Source organism: Aquarana catesbeiana, linkage group LG03 (genome assembly GCF_042186555.1).
Source record: "Aquarana catesbeiana isolate 2022-GZ linkage group LG03, ASM4218655v1, whole genome shotgun sequence".
In the NCBI taxonomy this organism is placed as follows: Eukaryota; Metazoa; Chordata; class Amphibia; order Anura; family Ranidae; genus Aquarana; species Aquarana catesbeiana.
Genome location: NC_133326.1, coordinates 694,296,360 through 694,323,982, shown reverse-complemented (window position 1 = coordinate 694,323,982; position 27,623 = coordinate 694,296,360). Strand labels below are relative to the sequence as shown.

The 27,623-nt window shown below is 40.4% G+C and overlaps 1 protein-coding gene across 1 annotated transcript in view; it reads right to left on the bottom strand.

Moving 5' to 3' along the window:
• LOC141134237 (olfactory receptor 2D2-like) overlaps window positions 1-27,623 on the bottom strand; it is a 106,350-nt gene that overhangs the window by 11,098 nt on the left and 67,629 nt on the right. Inside the window, exon 3 of the mRNA XM_073623815.1 lies at window positions 9,294-10,184. Coding sequence (XP_073479916.1) covers window positions 9,294-10,184 — 891 coding nt within the window. The remainder of the gene's footprint in view (window positions 1-9,293; window positions 10,185-27,623) is intronic.

The window sequence follows — 27,623 nt, the reverse complement described above, 5'->3', positions numbered from 1 at the left end:
TTGTGTACAAGGCTGTAGTCTTGTTAACTTGCTGCACATTTTCACTGGCAAGTTGTACACTTGCAGAGCACTTAAAGCACAAGTTCTAGCTGACACTTTTTCAATTCGTAGCAAAGTTGAATTAGTGAGTCTACAGTAGGGATGAGCTTCGAGTTCGAGTCAAACTCATGTTCAACTCAAACATCGGCTGTTCGCCAGTTTGCCAAACAGCGAACAATTTGGGGCGTTCGCTGCAAATTCGAATGCCACGGAACACCCTTTAAAAGTTTATGGGAGAAATCAAAAGTGCTAATTTTAAAGGCTTATATGCATGGTATTGTCATAAAAGTTGTTTGGGGACCTGGGTCCTGCCCCAGGGGACATGGATCAATGCAAAAAAAAGTTTTAAAAATGTCCGTTTTTTTGGGAGCAGTGATTTTAATAATGCTTAAAGTGAAACAATAAAAGTGTAATATCCCTTTAAATTTTGTACCTGGGGGTGTCTATAGTATGCCTGTAAAGGGGCGCATGTTTCCCGTGTTTAGAACAGTCTGACAGCAAAATGACATTTCAAAGGAAAAAAGTCATTTAAAACTACACGCGGCTATTAATGAATTGCAGGTCCGACAATACACATAAAAGTTCATTGATAAAAACAGCATGGGAATTCCCCACAGGGACCAAAATTTAAAAAAAAATGGCGTGGGATCCCCCTCAAAATCTATACCAGACCCTTCAGGTCTGGTATGGATTTTAAGGGGAACCCCCCAAAAATCCATAACAGACCCTTATCCAGGCACGCAACCTGGCAGGCCACAGGGAAAGAGGGGGGACGAGAGAGCGCCCCCCCTCCTGAACCGTACCAGGCCACATGCCCTCAACATTGGGAGTGTGCTTTGGGGTAGCCCCCCAAAACACCTTGTCCACATGTTGATGAGGACAAGGGTCTCATCCCCACAACCCTGGCCAGTGGTTGTGGGGGTCTGCGGGCGGGGGGCTTATCGGAATCTGGAAGCCCCCTTTAACAAGGGGACCCCCAAATCCCGGCCCTCCCCCCTGTGTGAAATGGTAAGGGGGTACAAAAGTACCCCTACCATTTCACTAAAAAACTGTCAAAAATGTTAAAAATGACAAGAGACAGTTTTTGACAATTCCTTTATTTAAATGCTTCTTCTTTCTTCCTTTGGTTTCTTCCTCCATCTTCTTCTTCTGGTTCTTCTGGTTCTTCCTCCGGAGTTCTCGTCCGTCATCTTCCTCCTTGGCGTCGGCATCTTCTTCCCTTCTTCTCCTTGGGCCGCTCCGCATCCATGATGGCATGGAGGGAGGCTCCCGCTGTGTGATGCTTCTCTCTTCTGACGGTTCTTAAATAACAGGGGAGGCCGGAGCCACCCGGTTACCCCACCCCCCTCTGACGCACGGAGACTTGACGGGGACTTCCCTGTAGCATTACCCATGATGTCAGAAGGGGGCGGGGTTATGTAACGGGTGACCCCGCCTCCCTCTGACGTCACAGGGAATGACACAGGTAAGTCCCGTCAAGTTCCCGTGCGTCAGAGGGGGGTGGGGTCACCGGGTGGCCCCGCCCCCCCGTTATTTAAGAACCGTCAGAAGAGGAGAAGCGTCACACAGAAGGAGCCTCACTCCATGCCATCATGGATGCGGAGCGGTCCGGAGAAGAAGGGAAGAAGACGCCGACGCCGCAGAGGAGGATGCCGAATGAGAACACCAGAGGAAGAACCAGAAGAACCAGAAGAACCAGAAGAAGAAGAAGATGGAGGAAGAAACTGAAGGAAGATAGAAGATAGAAGAAAGAAGAAAGAAGATAGAAGAAAGAAGAAGCATTTAAATAAACGAATTGTCAAAAACTGTCTCTTTTCATTTTTAACATTTTTGACAGTTTTTTTGTGAAATGGTAGGGGTGCTTTTGTACCCCCTTGCCATTTCACACAGGGGGAGGGTCGGGATCTGGGGGTCCCCTTGTTAAAGGGGGCTTCCAGATTCTGATAAGCCCCCCACCCGCAGACCCCCAGAACCACCGGCCAGGGTTGTGGGGATGAGGCCCTTGTCCTCATCAACATGGGGACAAGGTGTTTTGGGGGGGCTACCCCAAAGCACCCTCCCAATGTTGAGGGCATGTAGCCTGGTATGGTTCAGGAGGGGGGGTGCTCTCTCATCCCCCCCTCTTTTCCTGTGGCCTGCCAGGTTGCGTGCTCGGATAAGGGTCTGGTATAGATTTTTAAGGGGGATCCCACGCCATTTTTTTTTAAATTTTGGCCGGGGTTCCCCTTAATATCCATACCGGACCTGAAGGGGCTGTTATGGAATTTAGGGGGACCCCCCACGTCATTTTTTTTTTAAATTTTGGTTCGGGGTTCCCCTGTGGGGAATTCCCATGCCATTTTTATCAATGAACTTCTATGTGTATTGTTGGACCGGCAATTCATTAATAGCCGCAAGTAGTTTTAAATGACTTTTTTCCTTTGAAATGTCATTTTACTGTCAGACTGTTCTAAAAACGGGAAACATGCGCCCCTTTACAGGCATACTATAGACACCCCCCAGGTATGAAATTTAAAGGGATATTACACTTTTATTGTTTCAATTTAAGCATTATTAAAATCACTGCTCCCGAAAAAATGGCCATTTTTAGAACTTTTTTTGCATTGATCCATGTCCCCTGGGGCAGGACCCAGGTCCCCAAACACTTTTTATGACAATAACTTGCATATAAGCCTTTAAAATTATCACTTTTGATTATTCATGTTCGTGTCCCATAGACTTTAACGGTGTTCGCGTGTTCGAACAAATTTTTTGACTGTTCGCAAGTTCTGGTGCGAACCGAACAGGAGGGTGTTCGACTCATCCCTAGTCTACAGCAAAAGCTCTGCAAGTCTACAGCATGACAATTCAGCCACAGTGACCCCTGTGGTGGGATGACTATTGCACAATATAACTGAACCAGAACTTGCAGCAGACTTGCAGAATGTTTGCAAAGTCATGCAATGCGGACTTGCTGCAATTGTGCAACAGACTTGTGAAGCCTGGCAAGTTTAGCAACAGCTTAGCAAGTAATTTTAAAGCTTGCAGCACAATTGGTTGCTATTTGGGATCAAACTATGTGAGTTTTTTTCATTTCTTACAGTTTCCAACACACCGCATTGTGGTGAGGAGAGAAAGAATCCATCTGGAGGAGAGGTTGAGACAAACAACAGATGCATGTGAATATTATGAAAGGCTTTATTTGAGATACATGATGAAAAGGGTACACACTGTATATAATAACACATTTGGATCTGATGGAGATTCGTTTGATGTAAGCACAATATGAATGCATGGTATTTATTGACTGTACCAGACATACTACACAATATATAGTATTTTTTCTTTCAAGATTTATCACAGACAGGAGGGCAACATCACAAAGAAGCTTCATCAGAGGGGGCATTACTGGAGTTGCTTGACCCACTAGACTAGAAGAAGTGACGGATCGTGGTTCCTAGCTAATAGGAGCACACGATCTGTCACTCCTGTCAGAACAGAACAGGGACGTGTGTGCTTACACACACTGGTCCCTGTTCTGTGTCTCCTGGTCACAATCGTGATGACCGCCGGCCACGAGCATCGGCACTCCCACTGTGCAGCGGGCGCGCGCACCTGCTATCCCGACCCCGCAAGCCAACATATAGCTATGACGGCTCGCGCAGGGGAGCCAACCTGCCACAGTATAACTGCGGCGCTTGGTCGGGAGGTGGTTAAAGGGTAACTCCACTTTCGTGGGAAAAAAATAGCAAATAAAGAAAAAATAATATAGCGCATATAATTGTGACACTAATAATATTGTAATTAAATGTTATTAAAAATGTACTTTCCTTTTCAATCTGCAGCCACTGTAGTTTTCTGAGAATGCATTGCATTATAGTACAAATAGTCCCAACACAAAGTTAAGAAGTATAATAGTAGATATAGTTAGTGTGCAGGAAAACCAGGCAGATCTCAGACTTCAAACATCAACTAAAGTGCCTCATCAAACTTCCTTCATGAGACTGACTCACAGGACAGAATTGACATCACTTGGTTAAATACAGCACTTCCAATATTTCATCTGGTTCCTGGAAGTTCCACTTGTTTCAGTGATTTCCTATTCATAAATTCCTGTATCCTCTCTCTCTGGTGAGTCTTTCTCACGAAAGGGGATTTGATGAGGCACTTTAGGTGAGGTTTAAAACCTGAGATCTGCACATTTGGTTTTCCTGCACACTAACTTTATCTACTGTTATACTTCTTAACTTTGTGTTGGGACTATTTGCCACTTATATTTGCAAAAACATTGTGTTATCCAGCCCCTCTCAAATCTATGGACTTTTTTTTTATGGAGATTTTTTGGATTATTAACAATGTTCAAATGTTTTTTAAACTTTGTTGTGTCATTGGGATTTTAATAATACCCAACCTGGCTACACCAGTTAGAGTTGAGACATATATAATGTTGGTGTTAGGCTGGGTCCACACTGTCTTTGGATGTGGCTCACAGCATGGGTCCGGTGAGTCCCTGTTCCCTGTTTCAGGGACAAATCAGGCTCTGTCCCCTAGACGCATCGTCAAAGCATTGACTTCTTCAGTAAGGGTCCAGGGTTCAGTAAAGGTCCTTACTGAAGGAGTCAATGCTTTGACGATACGCGTCTAGGGAATGGACCCTGCGTATTGACGTTACATTGTGGCCATCTTGAGACCAATTGTGTCTGAAATGGGTCTTTAGCTTGCACAGCTTACAGTGCCATCTTTGTGAGTTGTGAAACTTACCTTTTTTATATATATTTAAACATTTTAAATGGAGAGCACTAGATTCTGCCTTCCTACTTTTGCATATCTATCATATTGTGTGAGATGATCGGGGTTTTTATCTCATGTGAATAAGCGATTTGGAGGGCAGAATCTATTGGGGAACACTGCTGATTTGGCTCAGATGTGAGTTGAGCAGCCTGTGATACTGGTGGAGGAAAGCACAAGCCTTTTGGATTTTTGCATCGTTGATGTATTGATTTTTTTAATTCACTTCAATTAGTCACAGATACTATATATATGAACTAATATAAACTTAATATGTTTATTGATTATGATTTTTACACTTTTATTATTATTGATGTTTTTTATAGGGCAGCACTGTCTATTGATTATGTGTATGTCTGTGTTTTCTTTAGAGGTTATACACCATTAAAACCCCTTAGCCCCATTTTTGACTGCTTTTTAATCAGTATTCTTTCTGTGTTAAAAATTGTCTAGAGCCAGAACCTTACACCATCCCCATATCTCCAAGTATTCATAACATATACAAAAAAAAAAAAAACTTAAAGCACGTGGCAGAAAAATACACCAGAATGGTATGCAAACACTTGAAAATGAAGCAAACAAGGCAAGTTTTATATTTAAATAAACATTAGAGTATACTATATGAGTGACAGTATCCACAAATATTGTTTGATTACCTGACAGTAGGTAAACAGATTGGAAGTGATGCAATATAAAAGGGAGAGACAAAGGTTTTATCTTAAAATATAAGTTACCGTGTATTATTTGAGAGACAATAGCAACAAAAATTGCTCAGTAGTTGGACAGTATGTAAGTAGCTTGTAATACAATATTATTTGTAAAACAATAGCCACAAATATTGTTCGGTTGCTGTATGTAAGCAGATTGGTTAGGCTGCAATGTAAGAGGGGAAGACAAGGGAAGTTTTATTTTGAAATTTATATTAGAGTGTATTATTTGCACACATATTGTGCCATAGCTGCAAATTGTGTAGGCAGCTTGGTATGGTTATAATGTAAAAGGGAGAGATAGGTAAGTTGTATCTTGAAATAAATATTAGAGTGTACTATCAAAATACAATAGCATATTTGTGAATTCTGGAGCACCAGAATTTTCCACAGCTTTGAGGTGCAAGGCATGATTTTCCCTGCAGAAAACATTAGAAATTTGGCAGCCAAATTCTAGCTTCACAAACATTGTGTGGCATCTTTACAGTGAATGGGCATTAGAATAGACTGCAAACTTTTAGGCGCAATGCAGGACCTGTGGCAAACATTCAATATTTGGCAGCTGAAATCCAGCTGCGAAAACTTATGTGAAACCTTTACAGTGCCAGAACACTGGAATAGGCCACATACTTTGAGACAAAAAGCAGGATTTAATGACACATATGAGAAAGTGTGTCAGCAGAATTTACAAAGCAGTTTTTGCTTTTCTTTCTCTCTATTGTCAAACATTTTAATGTTCAATGGATCTTTATTAGGTATTTTCAAAGGGTACAAGGCATGTAATGAACATGTATGGAAATGGTCTCCATGGTAAAAGTTCAAAATCACGTGAACAAAATCCACTATATGCGAGTAAATATCCCGTTAAAAGGAGACGTGTTGAAAGACAAAATGACATCAATTTGTGTACAAAAAGGAAACATTTGAAGACCAATTTTAGCGCTGTACCTAGAAAGGGGAGAAATAGGGAAAGCAGGGAAGATGGGGAATGGCAAGGGGGGAAGGGAAGGCAATGGGGAAAGTAAGGAGAGGGGAAGGAAGGGGGTCCATGGAGATCAGGCACATAAGGTCAGAAAAGCACAATATATATCACGTTTAAGTGCATTTGGGTTGGGAGAGCCAGGAGGACCATGTGGAACATTTTATTGTCAGAAGACTGACTATTTTTCTATTTCTTCTATTAGCGTGACAACGCCGTTCATTCTGCAGTGAAATTCCAAAGCAACATTGTCACATTATGAACAGGGTAGTCTTAGGTGGTAGTTTTAATTGTAGCTTTGTAAACAGTTACAGATATTTTTTTTTCTTTTTGGGAAAAAAGGTTTTAAACACATGAACTTAAGCTTACTATTGCAAGTACCTCTACCAGTGTAATATGGTTTCATAGGGTTTCACCCACCCCTTCAACTGCTACATTTGATTGTCAGTTTGGCCTGTTAAAGAATTGGAAAAATAACTTTTGCCCAGGTTTCCACTTTAAAGAATATTATGTATAAACAAAAAAAAAAAACAATAACACCCCCCCCCCCCCAAAAAAAAAAAATCAGTACATTTATCCAAGTCATGTACATTTCTCCATGTTTTGATTTTTTGAAAAACATTGCAACTTTAAAAAATACCTGTTGATCCTGCCATCAGTCCAGTGAGCATGTAGCTTCCTGTGTCTTCTGACTGTGCACTGTGCAGTGTTATCTCAAGCAGTGTTATAAGGCTTTATTAGTTCACTGTTGTGGAATACAGAACACCACTGGCCTATGTTAAGGAGATGGAGAAAGGGGGTGGTGTTATATAGTTCCAACACACTTCCTGCCTTAGAGTGACAGTTAAAGTGTTAAAGTGGTTCTAAAGCCTATTTTTTTTCCTTTTACCATAATGCATTCCATGAATTAAGGTAAAAAAAAAATCCTTCTGTATCATAGGATGCCCCCCAGCCCCCTCTGAGACCAATCTCAATCCAGCACTGTGCATGAGATCAGCAGCTCTATCTGCTCTTTCCCTCATCATAGGGCAGATTGACAGTTGTCAATCAAATTCTGTGATGAGGGAACCAGTGACGGGGCCAGGTCACACTGTTTGTGTCAATAGATGCAGACAAGGCAGCTTTAGAGTGAGCCTGCTCGAGTACTCATATCTATGGGGGCACTTGGCAGATGGGGGAAGCCAGGAGCACTAGCGGAGAACCCAAAAGAGGATGATTGGGGCTGCTTTGTGCAAAACCAGATCAGGTATGAACCACATGTTTGTTATTATGTTAAAAAAGCCAAAGCTTTGCAATCACTTTAATTGTTGGAAAAAAAAATCTTATAAAAACAGCCGCTTCATTTCAGGGCAAACATCACTCATCTTTCATCAGGACTCAATGCAGGATATAGCTTGGATGAACTGAGACAGCTTGACAGCAGTTGCTGAGCAAAGAAATGTTTTGTTGGCAGGATAACCATGTGAAAATAAAGAGAAACAAAAGAAAACTAATGTTATAGGAGGCCAGAAAATCGGTAAATGACTTTGCTGGACACAGGACTCAATTAAGGGAGGTTTATTCCACTTTGGCCAACAGTGGACGCCTGGCCCTGACTCACGTCTGGATGCCAAGTGCCCAAATTACAGCTCATACAGTGTACATATAATTTCAATATATTGCGTCACAAGCAAACAGGCGGTATATTTCTGTTATACAAACATCTAAACTTTTAAAACAGTTAACCTACGCTTATTGATGCAAAGCAATTTAGCAAAGCAAATTCTTTGTATTCTTGCAAGAATCTTGCAGGCTTGCATTTGCGGTTTTTCCTTATCTACCTATCTATCTTGTTAATCAGCTAACATACTATAGCTTCAGGAAGGTGAGCGTCAGTGTGGTGAGCACAGATGTCTATGCTGGGGGGGGGGATGGGTGAATTCAGTGTTTAACCACAGCCTGTCACAAGTGCACTGAACATGAGATGTACTGAATACTCTTTTAGCTGAAACTCTAGATCAGTCTTACTACGCACATAACTATAGCCACATAAACTGACCCTCGTTGCCACTTCACTAAGGCAACCACCACATACTGTAGACGGTCTGGTAAACTATATTACAGCATATTACATTTCTGCCCATGGGTTTACTTACGAGGTGTGTCTAAAAAGTTTAGTGAATGGAAGGCCTCAAGTTTGGCAAGTTGGGTGGAGGCATGCAATAGAAAGGAGTATCCCCATTGTGCAGTATTCAAAACAGGTTTATTTAAAACAACATAGTAACTTACATGTCTTCTCCTTAGGGAAGAGTCAGGTGTCATCACTTCCGTCCGAGACCGGAAGTACTGGGATCTGTGCTGTTCATTTTACATGTAAGTTACTATGTTGTTTTGAATAAACCTGTTATATGTGATTTTGCTCTTTACGCATATGCACTTTACTTGAAAAATTTGATTATATTTATTTCATCACATTTATGCACTTTGAGTTAGTGCCACATATCTCTATTTACCTTAAAAAAATTGGGCTAACTTTACTGTTGTTTTTTTTTTAATTCAAAAAAGTGTATTTTTTCCAAAAAAAGTGCACTTATAAGACCGCTGTGCAAATACAGTGTAAAAGAAAGTATTGCAACGACTGCCATTTTATTCTCTAGGGTGTTAGAAAAAAAAAATATATAATGTTTGGGGGTTCTAAGTAATTTTCTAGCAAAAAAATGTTTTTAATTTGTAAACACCAAATCTCAGAAAGAGGCTCGGTCCTTAAGTGGTTGACTAAAGTGGATGCAGAACTTAACAATTTGACAACATAAGTCTCTGACAGCTGTTGTTATATCTTTGTTCCTTAGACTGTATATAACTGGATTCATCAGTGGAATTCCAACAGTGTAAAGGAGTGACAAGTTCAAAGACTGCCCGTTGGCTGGTAGATCATACATACAGATCAATGTTATGTAATATAAGAACACCACCATTAGGTGGGAGCTGCAAGTGGAAAAGGCCTTCCGTTTTCCTGTAACAGAAGGGATTTTTAAGATGGTAGCAATAACATTTATATAGGAAAACAAGATGAATAAGAATGGTATGAAAAGCACTGGAACACTCAGAAAAATCAGCTCTGTTTGAACAAGAGAAACATCAGAACAGGAAAGTTTCAACAAAGGTGACACATCGCAGAAGAAATGGTCAATTCTATTGTGTCCGCAGAAATGCAAAAAGGAAATGGAGGTTGTAGTTACCACCATGGTACATATGCTCAACAGCCAAGGTATCATAGCCAGTTTAATACAAACCATACTGTTCATAATAGAAGCATAATGCAGCGGTTTACAGACGGCCAAATAACGGTCATATGACATCACAGTGAGAAGAAGACCCTCACAGCATTCGGAGATTACAAAGATACAGTACTGTGCAATACACATTGTAAAGGAAATGGATACATTTTGATATAAAACAGTTTGGAACAAGTTAGGAACAATATCAGTTGTCAACATGATATCACATAGAGAGAGCTGTACAAGAAAGAAGTACATGGGAGAGTGAAGGACTTTGCTGTAGGCCACCAGAATGACCATCAAAAGGTTCCCACAAATGGTCAATATATAAATCATTAGGAGAAAAAAGAAGAAGAATATTCTTAAGTGTCCAGGGCATTGAATTCCAAGGAGGATGACCTCTGTGATTGCCGTTAGATTATATGCAGCTGTTAACTAGATTAAACAAGAGTTAGTGAATGTGTTATTTGATTTTACAACGTTTTGGGTAAAAATAGGGCATAGGTTTGTTTTTGAATCATTACACATCCCCAGCACTGATTGAGGTTTCTAGTCCTCGAGAGTGATATATGTTATGTATCCCTTTAGGAACTTTATGGGAGTGATTTTATGGTTTGTAAAAGTATTCAGCTCTATGGTTAAAGTATGTCTAAACCAAAACTCAAAATGTATGTATTTGCAGCTTACCAGTCTTTTCATTTGATGTTAGCATTTGTTTTCTTTTTTTAGGCTAAGTACAGAAAATACCTCTCGATCTTACCAAACATGCTGTTTCCTTGTTATGTCCTGTAAGTTGAACTGAAATAAAGTGGTTCCAAAGGTTCCAAAACTAAAGTTTTTTTTTACCCTAATGCTTTCTCTGCAATAAGGTAAAAAACTTTCAAAAAACGACTCCTTTCCAGCCCCTCCTAAATACTTACCTGAGCATGATCTTGATGAAGCTCTGTGCCCAAGAGAGCAGCACTGCTCTCTCTGTCTCCTCACAGGCTCAAAGGCAGAAGCAGGAGCCATTGGCTCTGCTGCTGTCAATCAAATCCTTGGAGGAGGGAGTGGGGGCAGGGTGCTCCTGAGTCTGGCTATGTGTGTCAACAGACACACATAGTATGGCTCAGGAGTGAGCCTACACATCTGCCCCCATAGCAATCACTTGCTATGGGGGCAGACACAGAAGTGAAGGAGACCAGAGAGCCAGCAGAGGACACAGAAGAGGAAGTTCAGGGCTACTCTGTGCAATACCATTGCACAGAGCATTTACAGTGCCTTGAAAAAGTATTCATACCTCTTGACATTTTCCACATTCTGTCATGTTAAAACAAAAAACGTAAATGCATTTTATTCTGATTTTATGTGATAGACCAACACAAAGTGGCACATAATTGTGACATGGAAGGAAAATGATAAATGGTTTTAATTTTTTTTTTAGAAATAAATATGTGAAAAGTGTGGCGTGCATTTGTATTCAGCCCCCGAGTCAGTACTTTGTAGAACCACCTTTCATGGCAATTACAGCTGCAAGTCTTTTTGGGAATGTCTCTACCAGCTTTGCACATCCAGAGAGTGACATTTTTGCCCATTCTTGTTTGCAAAATAGCTCAAGCTCTGTCAGATTGGATGGAGAGCGTCTGTGAACAGCAATTTTCAAGTCTTGCCACAGATTCTCAATTGGATTTAGGTCTGGACTTTGACTGGGCCATTCTAACACATGAATATGCTTTGATCTAAATCATTCCATTGTAGCTCTGGCTGTGTGTTTAGGGTTGTTGTCCTGCTGGAAGATGAACCTCCACCCCAGTCTCAAGTGTTTTGCAGACTCTAACAGGTTTTCTCCTAAGATTGCTCTGTATTTGGCTCCATCCACCTTCCCATCAATTCTTACCAGCTTCCCTGTCTGTGCTGAAGAAAAGCATCCCCACAACACGATGCTGCCAGCACCATGTTTCACGGTGGTTATTGTGTGTTCAGGGTTAGTTTTCCACCACACATAGCGTTTTGCTTTTAGGCCAAAAAGTTCAATTTTGGTCTCATCTGACCAGAGCACCTTCTTCCATTTGTTTGTTGTGTCCCCCACATGGCTTCTCACAAACTGCAAACTGGACTTTTTATGGGTTTCTTTCAATAATGGCTTTCTTCTTGCCACTCTTCCATAAAGGCCAGATTTGTGGAGTGCACGACTAATAATTGTCCTGTGGACAGATTCTTCCACCTGAGCTGTGGATCTATGCAGCTCCTCCAGAGTTACCATGGGCCACTTGGCTGCTTCTCTGATGAATACTCTCCTTGTCCGGTCAGTTTCAGTGGACGGCCATGTCTTGGTAGGTTTGCAGTTGTGCCACACTCATTCAATTTTCAGATAATGGATTGAACGGTGCTCCATAAAATGTTTAAAGCTTGGGATATTTTTTTTATAACCTAACCCTACTTCAACCTTCTCCACAACATTATCCCTGGCCTGTCTGGTGTGTTCCTTGGCCTTCATGATGATGTTTGTTCACGAAGGTTGTCTAGCAAACCTCTGAGGGCTTCACAGAACAGCTGTATTTATACTGAGACTAATTTACACACAGGTGGACTCTATTTACGAATTAGGTGATGTCTGAAGACAATTGGTTCCACTAGATTTTACTTAGGGCTATCAGAGTAAAGGGGGCTGAATACAAATGCACGCCACACTTTTCAGATATTTATTTGTAAAAAAATTGGAAAACCATTTATCATTTTTCTTCCACTTCACAATTATGTGCCACTTTGTGTTTGTCTATCACAGAAAATCCCAATAAAATTAATTTACATATTTGGTTGTAATATGACAAAATGTGGAAAATTTTAAGTTGTATGAATACTTTCAAGGGGTACATATACATGTTAATTATTTTATTTACCGTAAGTAAAAAAAACAACTTTTGCAATCACTTTAAACAATGCTATATTTATTTCATCTTCTTTGAACCCCTTTTTAAACTACTAATTATCCTGTCCACCATTAGCAAGGAAGACATGTTAGTGGTCCTGTCCCCTTGTGACAACCTTGTCTCCCTCCATAGATACATTGAGTGAGTGAGCGTTGTCACCATAGGATTGAATGTGTTATTTGCAGGATCATCAGGTGAAAAAAAAATTAAGGAATAAAATCCTGAAAAAAAAATCCTAAGCAGTGGCCTTGCCCTTTTAACCAACATAATTTCAAAGTTTTGTTGGTAACCTTTTCTGCCTAAGGGACAGGGTTTCATCAGAGGTTTGTATGGACATACTTTAACCACTTGCCTACTGGGTACTTTCACCTCACCCCCTTCCTGCTCAGGTACATTTTCAGCTTTCAACGCTATCACACTTTGAATGACAATTGCGCGCTCATGCAACACTGTACCCAAATTAAATTTGTATACTTTTTTGAGACAGATAGAGCTTTCTTTTTGTGGTATTTAATCACCACTGGGTTTTTTATTTTTTGCTAAACAAAAAAAAGACCAAAAACGTTGAAAAAAAAACCTTTTTCCATTTCTGTTATAAAATGTTGCAAATAAGCAATTTTTCTCTTTAACTGATGAGTACTAATGGGGCTGCACTGATAGGCTGAACCAATGGGCACTGATGGGCAGTGAAATGCTGCATTGATGGGCACTGATGAGGTGGCACTGATGGGCACTGATGGCGCTGATAGAGCTGCACTGATAATCAGTGCCCTGGTTATCAGTGTAAATGTCTGCTGTCACAGACTGAGGAAAGGAAATGCTTATACAGTAACTGGCATTTGTTTACATGGGATCAGCTGTGATTGGACACAACTGAACACATGGCAAAGAGCCAATGTCATTGGCTCTTTACTCTGATCGGTGATCCGCTGTGTCCGCTGCATCATATGGCATTCACCCATGAGGAGGAGAGTCCTGCCCGGCCTATAGAAAATTGATGGCCTGGCAGGACTCTTGTGGTTAACATTAAATACATATGTTGGTGCTTTTTGCTGAAATAATGCTATATTAAGTAGCGCTGCAAAATATTAAAATATATTATATATATATATATATATATATATATATATATATATATATATATATATATATATATATATATATATATATATATATATATATATATATATATATATATATATATATATATATATATATATATATATATAATATGTATATACAGTGGGGATGGAAAGTATTCAGACCCCCTTAAATTTTTCACTCTTTGTTATATTGCAGCCATTTGATCAAGTTCTTTTTTTCCCTCATTAATGTACACACAGCACCCCATATTGACAGAAAAACACAGAATTGTTGACATTTTTGCAGATTTATTAAAGAAGAAAAACTGAAATATCACATGGTCCTAAGTATTCAGACCCTTTGCTGTGACACTCATATATTTAACTCAGGTGCTGTCCATTTCTTCTGATCATCCTTGAGATGGTTCTACACCTTCATTTGAGTCCAGCTGTGTTTGTTTAAACTGATTGGACTTGATTAGGAAAGCCACACACCTGTCTATATAAGACCTTACAGCTCACAGTGCATGTCAGAGCAAATAAGAATCATGAGGTCAAAGGAACTGCCTGAAGAGCTCAGAGACAGAATTGTGGCAAGGCACAGATCTGGCCAAGGTTACAAAAAAATTTCTGCTGCACTTAAGGTTCCTAAGAGCACAGTGGCCTTCATAATACTTAAATGGAAGATGTTTGGGACGAACAGAACCCTTCCTAGAGCTGGCCATCCGGCCAAACTGAGCTATAGGGGGAGAAGAGCCTTGGTGACAGAGGTAAAGAAGAACCCAAAGATCACTGTGGCTGAGCTCCAGAGATGCAGTCAGGAGATGGGAGAAAGTTGTAGAAAGTCAACCATCACTGCAGCTCTCCACCAGTCGGGGCTTTATGGCAGAGTGGCCCAATGGAAGCCTCTCCTCAGTGCAAGACACATGAAAGCCCGCATGGAGTTTGCGTAAAAAACACCTGAAGGAGTCCAAGATGGTGAGAAATAACATTCTCTGGTCTGATGAGACCAAGATAGAACTTGTTGGGCTTAATTCTAAGCGGTATGTGTAGAGAAAATCAGGCACTGCTCATCACCTGTCCAATACAGTCCCAACAGTGAAGCATGGTGGTGACAGCATCATGCTGTGGGGGTGTTTTTCTGCAGGGACAGGACGACTGGTTGCAATCGAGGGAAAGATGAATGCGGCCAAGTACAGGGAGATCCTCTGCACTGATTGGCAGCACTGATAGACACTGATAGATGGCACTGGTAAGCACTGATAAACAGCACTGATATGCACTGGTAGGTGGCACTGGTGGGCACTGGCAGGTGGCACTGATGGGCACTGGTGGGCACTGCTTGGCAGCAGTTGGTGTCCATGTACAGGACCAATGTCCCTGTGACAGAAGCCAGTAATTGGCATTTTTTTTCTCCTCACGCTGTTAGTGTGAGGGAAAAAAAGCTGATTACAATCTTCTGTTTACATCACCTGATCAGCTGTCATTGGCTGACAGCTGATCACGTGGTAAGGGTCAGGATCAGCCACTCACTCCGATCTGTGATCAGCCGAGTCTCATTGACCCACTGATCACAGAGCGTGCCACACACGCCCCTCAGGGGGTGCCAAGGCAGCTTATGCAAGGGAGGACATACATAAACGCCCTCCCAACAATTTAGGCCCGCATTGTAGCCGTCTTTCAGCTATAGCGCAGGCGTGAGGAGGGTAAAACTAAACTCCAGGAAAACAACTAAAAACGCAAATAAAATACATATGAGGCAGCTAAGTCCTAAGACTTACACAGCACAGTCCTGTCTCTCAGGGCAGGATATCCAATTTTTCTTTGTTGTTGTTAAGTAACCCTTGTAGATCTTGTCCATTGGCCAACTTTTGATTTTCAGTGAAGCAGCAGCATCAGGATGAGGATCTCATCTCTCCATTACTCTGCTCTCTTTTCCTATTGCCAGGCCCTCTGCACTGCAGCCCAACTGATTAGCTCCCTGTGCTGCTTCTCCCTCCCCCCAGTCTAAGCTCTGCTGTACAGGGACTGCAAGAGTCTGATACCATGTCATATTCATGTACTTACAATGCATGTATTTTTGAAACACATTTACTGATTTATTAATAAATACAAAGCTATAATAGTTTGCATTTTTAGATCTGCTTGGAGTTTTGGTATGGAAAAAACAATTATGAAAAATGATTATTATTATTATACAGGATTTATATTGCGTCAACAGTTTACGCAGCGCTTTACAATAAAAAGGGGGACATTTAGAATACAGTTCAATACTGTTGCCTTATGAGGAGTTTATGAGTAATCTCCATTAGCAACTGGGAATATTTGTATATACTGTATGTATATATGTGTAGATTTTTGAAAGCGCACATGTGCCCACATTATGGTCTTATGCCACGTACACACGGTTGGACTTTTTGACTGGACTGGTCCGACAGACTTTCCAGCGGACTTTCGACAGACTTTTGAACAAACGGACTTGCCTACACACGATCACACCAAAGTCCGATGGATTCGTACGTGATGACGTACACTGGACTGAAATAAGGAAGTTGATAGCCAGTAGCCAATAGCTGCCCTAGTGTCGGTTTTTGTACATCGGACTAGCATACAGACAAGTGGATTTCTGGGTCTGTTACGACGTAAAGATTTGAAGCATATTCCAAATCTAAAGTCTGTCAGATTTGCAACTGGAAAAGTCTGCTGAAGGTCCGGTGAAGCCCACACACAATCGGATTGTCAGCCGGATTTGGTCTGTCGGCGTCCGTCGGACCAGTCAGGTCAAAAAAGTCCGACCCTGTAAACGCGGCATAAGAGTTTTTACATATTCTGAACAAGCAGTAAGGGCTCATTTACACTATTGTGAGGATCAACCCCTACGCCCGAACTACTGCACCCGCATTTCATTCCCTTGAATGGGTTATGTTGTCAGGCTGATAAATGCAATGGAGGATTATTTTTACCCCACAGTGATGATCTGCATGGCATTTGTATATCCCTATACAACTGCTATTGTAGTGTCTCTCGAATTGTGTACACTAGACCTAAAAGAGCTCCAAAACAAGCTCTTGCTGAAGTCCCAAAGTCCAGTTTAAATTGATTTCTGTTTGCGTTAGAAGAATGGTGGATTGCCAAGTCCCTGCTGCTATAAAAAATAAGGAGTGAGGTTTTCTGATTTCAGTGCCTCTGTTGTAAATTATAATGGCTCATTTACACTTGTGGTTGAGGTTGTGATTAAAACACGCAATTGAGATACATTTTTAATGCCCCCCAACTGCTTCCCCTTAAAGAGGAACTTCCGCCTGAAAATTAAATAAATAAAAACCAGCCACTGCTGACTTTTAATAACTTTAATATCTTTACCAGTCCAGGGACCCAGCATTGTCCGCCCATGGGCTGGTTCTTCACCAGTCTTTGGATACCCAGTGCTGCCATCTTGGATGTGGGAAGCTGGCTGTGACTCCCTGGTGCTTCAAAGACTGTGGGAACACTGAGAAACTGCGCATGTACGAGACACGCTGCACTTTCCCAGTGGTCCCACAGTCTCCTATCGCCTGTGACATGTCCCAGGAGGTTGTGGGTGGGAAGGGGGGAGGTAAACTTTCTCTCTGCTTACTTAGGCAAGCAGAGAGGAAGTAGGAATAGGTACCTGTTAAAAATAGGTACCCACTCCCAGAACAAAAAAAATCCAAAAGTGTCAGAGGAGGGGGATAAAGGAGAAAAGATTAGACATGTGCACTGCCAAAAAATTACTTCATTTTCTTTTTCATTTCATTCGTTTTTTTTTTTTTTTTTTTTTTCGTTTTTAGGGTAATTCATTATGATCGCAATATGTAAATTCGTAAATTCTGAAAATTTGTAAATTAGAAAATCTGAAAATAAGAAAGAAAATTTGAAAATTCGAAAGAATAACTAACTAACTAATTAATAATAACTAACTATTAAATTATAGGTATTGGAATTTCCTTTCAAATTTGGCTGTTAGTGAACGTAATGAATACAAATGTATCTGAAGTTACAAATTATTCGAAATAATGAATGCCGCATCTAAATGACTGGAACTGAACAAATTAATAATAAATAATAATCATCATAATAGTAATAATAATCAAAAAATGTTATTATTATTATTGTTATTTATTATTATTAATTTGTTACATTCCATTCGTTTAGATATGGCATTCATTATTTTGGATAAATTTGTATTCGTTACGTTGACTAACAGACAAATTTGAAAGGAAAATTCAATACCTATAATTTAATAGTTAGTAATAGTAAACCATTTCCCGACCGGCGCACGCCGATGTACGTCGGCAGAATGGCACGGCTGGGCAAATGGGCGTACCTGTACGTCCATTTAAATTCCCCGCCATGCCATTGCGTGTGCGCCACCGACCGGGAGCTTCGTGAGTTGGATCGCGGGTCCCGCGGACTCGATCACCGCGGGGATACCCATGATCGCCTCACGGAGAGGACGAACAGGGAGATGCTGATGTAAACAGCATCTCCCCGTTCTGCCTAGTGACAAGTGTCACTCGATCTCTGCTCCCTGTCATCTGAGCAGAGATCAGTGATGTCACACACACAGCCCATCCCCCTACAGTTAGTAATCACTCCCCTAGGACACACTTAACCCCTCCCCGCCCCCTAGTGGTTAACCCCTTCACTGCCAGTGTCATTTACACAGGAATCAGTGCATTTTTAATCGCACTGATCGCTGTATAAATGACAATGGTCCCAAAAATGTGTCAAAAATGTCCGACATGTCCGCCATAGCATCACAGTCACAGTAAAAATCACTGATTGCTGCCATTACTAATATAAAAAAATTATTAATAAAAATGCCATAAAACTATCCCCTATTTAGTAAACGCCATAACGTTTGCGCAAACCAATTAATAAACGCTTATTGCGATTTTTTTTACCAAAAATATGTAGAAGAATACGATTGGCCTAAACTGAGGAAAAAAATTTTTTTATATATATTTTTGGGGATATTTATTATAGCAAAATGTAAAAAATAATGCGTTTTTTTCAAAATTGTCGCTCTTATTTTGTTTATAGCGCAAAAAATAAAAATTGCAGAAGCGATTAAATACCACCAAAAGAAAGCCCTATTTGTGGGAAAAAAAGGACGCCAATTTTGTTTGGGAGCCACGTCGCACGACCGTGCAATTGTCAGTTAAAGCGATGCAGTGCCGAATCGCAAAAAACGCTCTGGTCAGGAAGAGGGTAAAATCTTCCGGGGCTGAAGCGGTTAAGTTATTATTAGTTCATTATTATTTCATCTAAATGAATGGAACTGAACAAATTAATAATAAATAAATAATAATAATAATAAAAAGTTTTTATTATTATTGTTATTTAATTTGTTTTGTTGGATTCATTTAGATACGGCATTCATTATTTCGGATAAATTTGTATTTGTTACGTTCACTAACAGCCAATTTTGAAAGGAAATTCCAATATCTATAATCTAATAATTAGCAATAGTTAAGTTATTATCTGTTTGTTTTTATTTCAGATTTTCAAATTTTCAGGTTTTCGGATTTTCAAATTTCAGATTTCCGAATTTCCAAATTTTTAAATTTCTGAATTTACAAATTTACGAATTTTCTAATATTCTAAATTTAGAATATTCGGAAAAATTTGTCAAATGGGTTTTCGTTAATTCGGATATTTTCAAATTAACAAATTTGTTGAAAATTTGTTAAAAAACAAATTCAGAACAAAACGAATTGCACATGTCTAGAAAAAACAGAACTTCCTTTTTCAGGAGAAATTCAGTTTTAAATTGCAAAGGCAGAGGATTGGAATGTACGCATTCAATGAGAGTGATATTTTGTTTCATGACTATAGCAAGAATTAAAGCAGACCTTCACCCTCCCACGACACTCTCCTCCTCTGCATTCTGCTCCCCTTCCGCAGTGCTGATATGGTTTTTTTTTGTTTACTTACAGTTTTTTAGTGCATCAAAAGGCTGGGCCCGCCCCCTGGTTTCTGGGAATGACGCAGTGCCCCCAGTGCCTCCTGGGATGCATTATTTGCAGTCCCATTCAGCAAAGAGGAAGAGATGCGCTTACACCTGGTAGAGAACACAGCTGTCACAGACAACATGGCGGCTGTGGTCCCATGCAGTGGCTGCAGAGAGGAGGATCCCAGCAGCTCAACACTGGACTCACTGGCTAGGTAAGTATGCTTACTGTGCAGAAGACAAAAAATTCTAGCAAGGGAAAAATGGGGGGAAGGCTGAAGCTCCTCTTTAACCACTTCAGCTCCGGAAGGTTTACCCCCTTCCTGACCAGGCCATTTTTTGCAATACGGCACTGTGTTACTTTAACTGACAATTGCGCGCACTGTACCCAAATAAAATGTATGTCTTTTTTTCCCCACAAATAGAGCTTTCTTTTGGTGGTATTTGATCACCTCTGAGGTTTTTATTTTTTTGTGCTATAAACAAAAAAAGACTGACAATTTAAGAAAAAAAACAATATTTTTTACTTTCTGCTATAAAACACTATCCAATAAAAAATGTAAAAAATCGAATTTCTTCATAAATTTAGGCCAATATGTATTCTGATACATGATTTTGGTAAAACTAATCCCAATTAGCGTATTTTGATTGGTTTGCGTGAAAGTTATAGCGTCTTCAAACTATGGGTTATAGATTTAGGGACCTTTTATTATTTCAATATTTTTTACTAGTAATGGTGGCGATCAACGATTTTTACCGGGACTGCAACATTGCGTCGGACAAATCTTACACTAAGTGACACTTTTTGGGGACCAGTGACACCAAAACAGTGATCAGTGCTAGAAAAAAAAGCACTGTCACTGAATAATTGGCATTGGCAGGGAAGGGGTTAACATAAGTGGCAATCAAAGGGTTAAATGTGATTCCTATGTGTGTGCTTTCTAAGGCTACTTTCACATTGGGGCCGTGGCCATGTTAGCGCTAAAGCGTTTTAGCTGGCTTTAGCGCCGCTTTTTGGCCACTATCAGGGTGCTTTTAATCCCTGCTAGTGGTCAAAAAAGGGGTTAAAAGTGCCCGTGTTGCGATGCTTTTCAGACGCTTCAGAAGCGCTGCCCAATGGGCAGGCGCGTTTTGGGAGCCCTGTATACACCGCTCTCAAACTGCCCCAAAGATGCTGCTTGCGGGACTTTTTCTAACGTCCCACAAGCGCACCGCCCAAGTGTGAAAGCCCTTGGGCTTTCACAATCGGGCGACATGGGAGGCAGTTTTCAGGTGCTTTACAGGCGATATTTCTAGTGCTAAAGCGCCTGAAAACTGCCTCCAGTGTGAAAGGGGTCTAACTGTGGGGGATGTGCTTTGACTAAAGAAAAACAGATATACATATTTCTGCTTGACAGAAACACACAATCTCCATTTTCCCCTCTGGCAGAACGGCAGTCTGCCTTGTTCACATAGGCAGACCACAGTTCTGCCTCTTTCTGAACAATTGCTGGTTTTAGGTCTCTGGCGGCGCGTGTGCCCCATACCGGGAAAAATAAATCACTTACAGGTACATGATTTTGTGATTGAGGGCCTCCCTCCCACAGTATATGTACGTGGGGTGGTCCTTAAGCGATTAAACCCCATATTGCATTGCTGAATGCAACCAATTCAAGTGAACGGGGCTGTGCTCTAACCACTCTGCAACCCAATGCATTTAGACATTTACAAGGTCAAAGCAGGTGGTGAGGAGGGGACAGATCAACTTTATGAACAGCGAATCAAGTGCAAAATGAGGCTCTTACCACACAGTACAAACCTGTACTGCACCCTTAGTGCCTCTTTACAAACCTCTAACATAGTGTAGCGGCACCTTTAAGGCTTCATGTACACGGGACTTTTCTCAACCTCTCCTGAACCACTTTTAAAAATGTGTGTTTAGCAGCGTTCACAAGCCGCGTTTGCGTTCAGAAGCGTTTACTAAAGATACTGTAACCTCAGGAGATCCTCTCAAATGATTAGAAAGCACTAAAAACAAGTATTTATTAACTATTTCAGCCATTCTGTGAGAGAAAGGTGTGAGTAGCAACTGAGAAAGCAGTGTGCTTGTAGCTAGCTGTTATTTTTTGGTTGGTTTGTTAATATGGATCCCATGATGAACATGTGTGAGGAAATGGTCCTGATGTTGCTTTTGCTGAGGCTCCAAAGGTGTAGAAAATTGCATGAGAGGACCAGAGTTCATCGCTACTGGACACATCCATTGATGGCTTAACGCATGTCCATAGGACACTTTTCTAATATGTATATTCAGCTGCGTAATTACCCAGACAATTTTTTTTTATTTTATATGCATGTCAATTGCCACCTTTGACGTTCTCTTGGAAAAGGTTAGACCCCTGTTTAGTTTGCATGGACACCAACATGAGGAAAAGCGTTCCACCAGAGGAATGTCTATTGGTGACTCTCAACTTCAGCTTCAAGTAATGCAAGTCGTGTATTGTACAGCATAATTGGCTGATGAGGGGAATATCACATGGTATATCAAGCTTACATATAGTGATAATTGAGTTTTTGGTGTGTTTTTTAGCATTTTCCAGGCTCAAAAGTAGTAAATAAAATGTTTCCCTTTAAAAACGCTTCTAGACGAAAATGCGCCTAAACTAGTTGAGTTTAGTTGCAATTGGCGCTTGAAATGCCTCTAAGCACAGCTTCTGAACACATTTTTTTTGGGTTCCTGTCAGAGAACTCACACAGCAAGCACCCGTCTCCATGCAGCAGCTGCCAATCCTCGTTCTGCTAATGCCAAGGTGCATGCACGGAACCATAGCCAGAGACAAATGAGATCCAGGGTGGGCATGCACAATGGCACCTCTATGCGAACGTGCAAGCGCGCTAACACATGCCCGCAAGTGCCAATGTGCTAATTTTGCTAACGCGCATGCGCCAATGTGCTAATTTTGCTAACGCGCATGTGCCAATGTGCTAAGTTGCTAATGCGCATGCGCGTACGCGCGTACGCTGGCGAGAATCCTGGCACACAGCACCCTATATAAACAGAGAGTCTGCCTAGCATCAGTGCTGGATTGTCTTCAGCTTGTTCCTGTTGTTACTCTGCCTGATTGACCTTGTTCTTGAAAACCCGGCTATCTTCTGACCATTCTCTTGGATCTCCCCTGCCTGTTGAACCTGCCTCTACCTGCAATACTGACCTTGGCTTGAACTTATGATTACGGCTCTGCCTCCTGATTCTGTACCCTGCTGCCCGTCTGTTGCCAACCCCTGCCTGTTCCTGACTATGGTTTTGCCTTCTGACTTGGTACCCCGCTGCCAGCTTGTTGCCGACTACTGCCTGTTCCTGATTCTGCAGTTGATCCTGATCTGGCTCCCGCTGAACAAGTTTGGTAATCAGTTTCCACATCTCCTCAGCAGAGGTTCCTATATCTCCAAGTTTCAGCCTCCTGCCTGCAGGCACCTGCACCCTTTCGTTGCCCTCGCACTCCCTGTACCCACCACCAGGGGTTCTTGGACCGGAACCGTGCAAGAGGCCAGCCTCATCATTTCGGGCTCCACTGTAAAGTACGTGACAGTTCCAAAAAATGCCTCTAAACTCAACTGCCTAGAAACGACTATAAACAACCCTGTGAACATGTACTGATAAGATAACATAGAGGAGAGTTCAGGAGCAGTTGAAAAAAATGCCCAACTGCTCCTAAACGTCCGTTTACCAGCAGCAGTGTACATGAGGGCCTAAGTGTAATAATTCACATATTAACTTCTTAACTCTATTAGGACAACATTTGCAAACCTAGCCTACAGGTCGAACTTCTCTACAGTACCTGTACCTACTATAGAGAGGTCAGTGAAGAAGACTTGTTTTAAAAATAATTATAGCCTGTTCAGAATATGTAAAAAAAAGTAATCCTCATACCCTGGGCACAGGTTCATATTAAATTAAACTAGATGAAAAGAAAAGCTAAAATTGTAGATTTGAAAAGAAGACATTCCGGGGCAAGAGGCGGAGCCTAGCAGAGCAGACATGCATTGTTAGAGCTCCACACCGCTGAGGAGAGAAGAGAACGACAAAGCGGAGCCTGCAGGCTCAAAAGGTATCCATTTGAACCTTTTTGCCCCAGGGAACAAACTGTGAAAGTTTGGGCAGGAAATATGGTACTGGGAGGAAACCGTGGCAGAAATAAAAATCACCTCACAAAGAGCTCACAGGCACTCACTGCAGCTGAAGCAACTCCAGTCACCTCACAAGATACAGCATCAGGGCACTCTCACAGACAGAAAATGTCACAGCAAGACTCTCCATTTGAGTCAGATACAGAACAAATCCTCTCACAAACTTCTCCACAAGACTCCTCAGCATCCCCAATAATATTATTACAATTTGAAAAGATGCTTCATAAGGCTTTAAAACAAACCTCAGACCAAATAACAAAAAGCCTAACCAAAGAAATAAGAGAGCTGGGAAACCGCACCGCAGCCTTAGAAATAAAAATGGATGAAATTGAAATTACAACCCAAGAAAATATAACAGAATTGGAACAATTAAAAAAAGAGAATTTAATACTTCAAACTAAGCTCGAAGATTACGAAAATAGAGCCAGACGTTCAAACTTGCGCATAAGGGGAATACCTGAAACCGTGACAGACCTGCAATCTACTATTACTGCTCTATTACAAGAACTAAAGCCAGATATCCCTATTGAACGTTTAGAACTGGACAGAGTACACAGAGCCCTCACAGCCAAAAAGAAAGATGGACCCCCACGTGATATAATCACAAAATTTCATTATTACAGAACGAAAGAACAAATACTAATTGCTGCAAGAGAAAAAAAGGAACTTAATTTTCAAGGACACAATTATCAAATTTTTGCTGACCTATCCCAACTTACTATTACTAAAAGACGATCCATGAAACCCCAACTAATGGAACTGCAACACCACAACATTATGTATCAATGGGGCTTCCCCTTTTCAGTCAGATTTAACTACCAAGGTACAATTTACAGAAGCAGATCAGCAGATGAACTACAACAAACCCTTTTAAAATTAAATCTGACAGAACCCACAAGCAGCAACACTCCCACACGCAGAAGAATGGCATCATCTTCACCTTCAGGCAGCACCCAGAAAATTTCAGAACAAAATGGGAATCATCATTCTCACAAAAGAGGCCGTTATGCCACATCATCTATGGACCAAGAAGATTCAATGGACTGACATCCTAATTCCTGATATCTCTTCATTTATTATATTAAGAGATGGTTCTCTATAAAAAACCTATATTTATAACTGAATGTAACTGCATTCTGATAGTCACACACTGTGTGGGATCATGTTACATTCCAGTTATATTTCTTATTACTTCTGATTCATATAATAGCCTTAGAATATATAAGTGAAATAAGGAAATTCTTGTTCAGTTATATATTATCAGGTAATAACAATAGATTTATTACTTTTTAAGACAAATATGTTCAATAACCCAGAAGTAATGGAAGCTTTTTCTTTCTTTTCTTAAAACAAATATATTATTACCTAACTAGTTCCTAGAATTATGTTTTTGTTTATTCTAATCTGAAGTAATACAACCTCAATTTTATGAGTTAACATATCTAAACAGTTACATATGAATAAAATATGTAATTGTTTACTCTAAAAGGGTTAAAATCCCCAAATAATTCAAACTATCTTCATCAATACCAAAGTTATTAACAGTACCTTTCTAACTGAATTATTTAGCCTAGGGCAAGACTAACCATATACAACCACCCTGGAATAAATAATTTCAACAAAAACTATATTCTGCACTCCAATTAATGAAACATCATTTTGATGTCTTTTGACATAGCACTTCTCTCCTGTAAGCGGAAGATCTGTGTACCCCCATTAGCCCTCCTCATTCTCCCAACCATATTATGTGGGAGTGTGACGAAGGCACTTATTCCCCTGAGAGAGATATTTATTCTCTTTCACGGGTAAATTGTGATTACTTGCAAAAAATAATTTATACAATGTATCATCTAATCTCATATGTTTTTTGTTTACTATTTACTCCAGAATTCACTGGTTTCTTTTCTATCTATTCATCTCTTCAGTCCACACAGGTTGATCTGCGCAGTCAGCTCTGCCGAACAAAAAGTAAGTCAAAACTATTTGATCTATTGCCATGGCACCACTGAATATACTTTCCCTGAATGTTCAGGGAATAAATGTCCCTCAAAAAAGGACCAAAGACTTCCGTACTTTCCATAACAAGAAGGCTCACATAGTATGCCTCCAAGAAACACACTTCACCAAAGATTCTACTCCAAAATATATTTCTCCTTTTTATCAACAAATTTACACGGCTTCTGCCTGTACCAAGCAAAGGGGAACTCTAATTGCATTTCACCGATCCACACCATTCACCTTATCATCAGAAATTAAAGACCCAGAAGGTAGATACCTGATACTCATGGGTTATATAATGGATACAGCAATCACAGTGATTTCCTACTACGCTCCTAACAAACAACCTACACCATTCCTCTCACATATATTACAAGTGATTAATACACACAAAATAGGAACAGTGATAATGTGTGGGGATTCGAACCAGGTCCTCCTCCCATTTCTAGATAAATCACCTTTTACACCATCCAAAATAACCTCTAGATTACCTTTTTCTCAACTTCTTTCCAAATACAATCTGGTAGATTCATGGAGAGAAAGTAACCCAATGAAAAAGAAATTCACGTATTTCTCGCACCCTCATCAAACCTTCACCAGAATAGATCATATTTTTCTAACAATAGGAATGATACCAGAAATTATTGCATCAGATATAATTCATATTCCGTGGTCTGACCATAATGCAGTATACACTACTATAGCCTCAGCCATACCAAAAGCACATGACCCAACGTGGTACTTACCAGACATAATGCTCAAACACCCACTACATCAGATGGCCATTGAACAAGCTTTAAAGGAATACATATCAATTAATAATACAACAGACATCTCCCTAATAACACTGTGGGAAGCTCATAAGCCTGTCTTGCGTGGTACAATACAAAGACAAATGGCACTATTTAAACGGGAACGCAAAAATCTAGCAAAAAAACTAGAACTCAATTTTAATGCAGCCTACATATCATTTCAAGATAATCCATCTCAGAGTACAAAATCTCATCTGGAAAAATCTAGATTGGAATACGATCTATTTCTCACTGAGTCAGTTGATAAATCCCTCAAACGCTCCAAACACAATTTTTACATGAATACAAACAAACCAGGTACATATTTGGCTCGGGCATTAAATTCAACTAACAAATCTTTCAAACCAATACGTTTGAAATTATCAAAAAATGTTTACACTTGTAATCCAGTTAAAATAGTCCATAAATTTCACTCACATCTCGCAACTTTATACAAGACAAACAATGAATTTAATCCTACAGAGGCTGAATCCTTCTTCTCAAAAATAACCTTACCTGAGTTATCTCAGAATCAAAAAAGCAGTTTGGATGAGCCTATAACTATAGATGAAGTTGCTAACACCATAAAAGACCTAAAACTTAACAAAAGACCAGGCCCAGACGGCTACTCGGCTTTATACTATAAAACATTCTCAGAAATACTCTCTCCCATTCTCACTGAAACTTTTAACAAACTTCTAGATGGACATTCTTTTCGGCAAGAAACTCTAATGGCGATTGTTTGTATGATCCCAAAACCCCTTTCTGATGATACTTCCTGTGTGAATTATCGGCCTATCTCTCTGTTAAACCTCGATATTAAATTATTAGCAAAAATAATAGCAAAACGCCTCAATAGCATTATAGGAAAATTAATACATAGAGATCAAGTAGGCTTCATGCCAAATAGACAGGCAGGCGATAATATACGCAGGGCAGTGTTATTGGCACATATT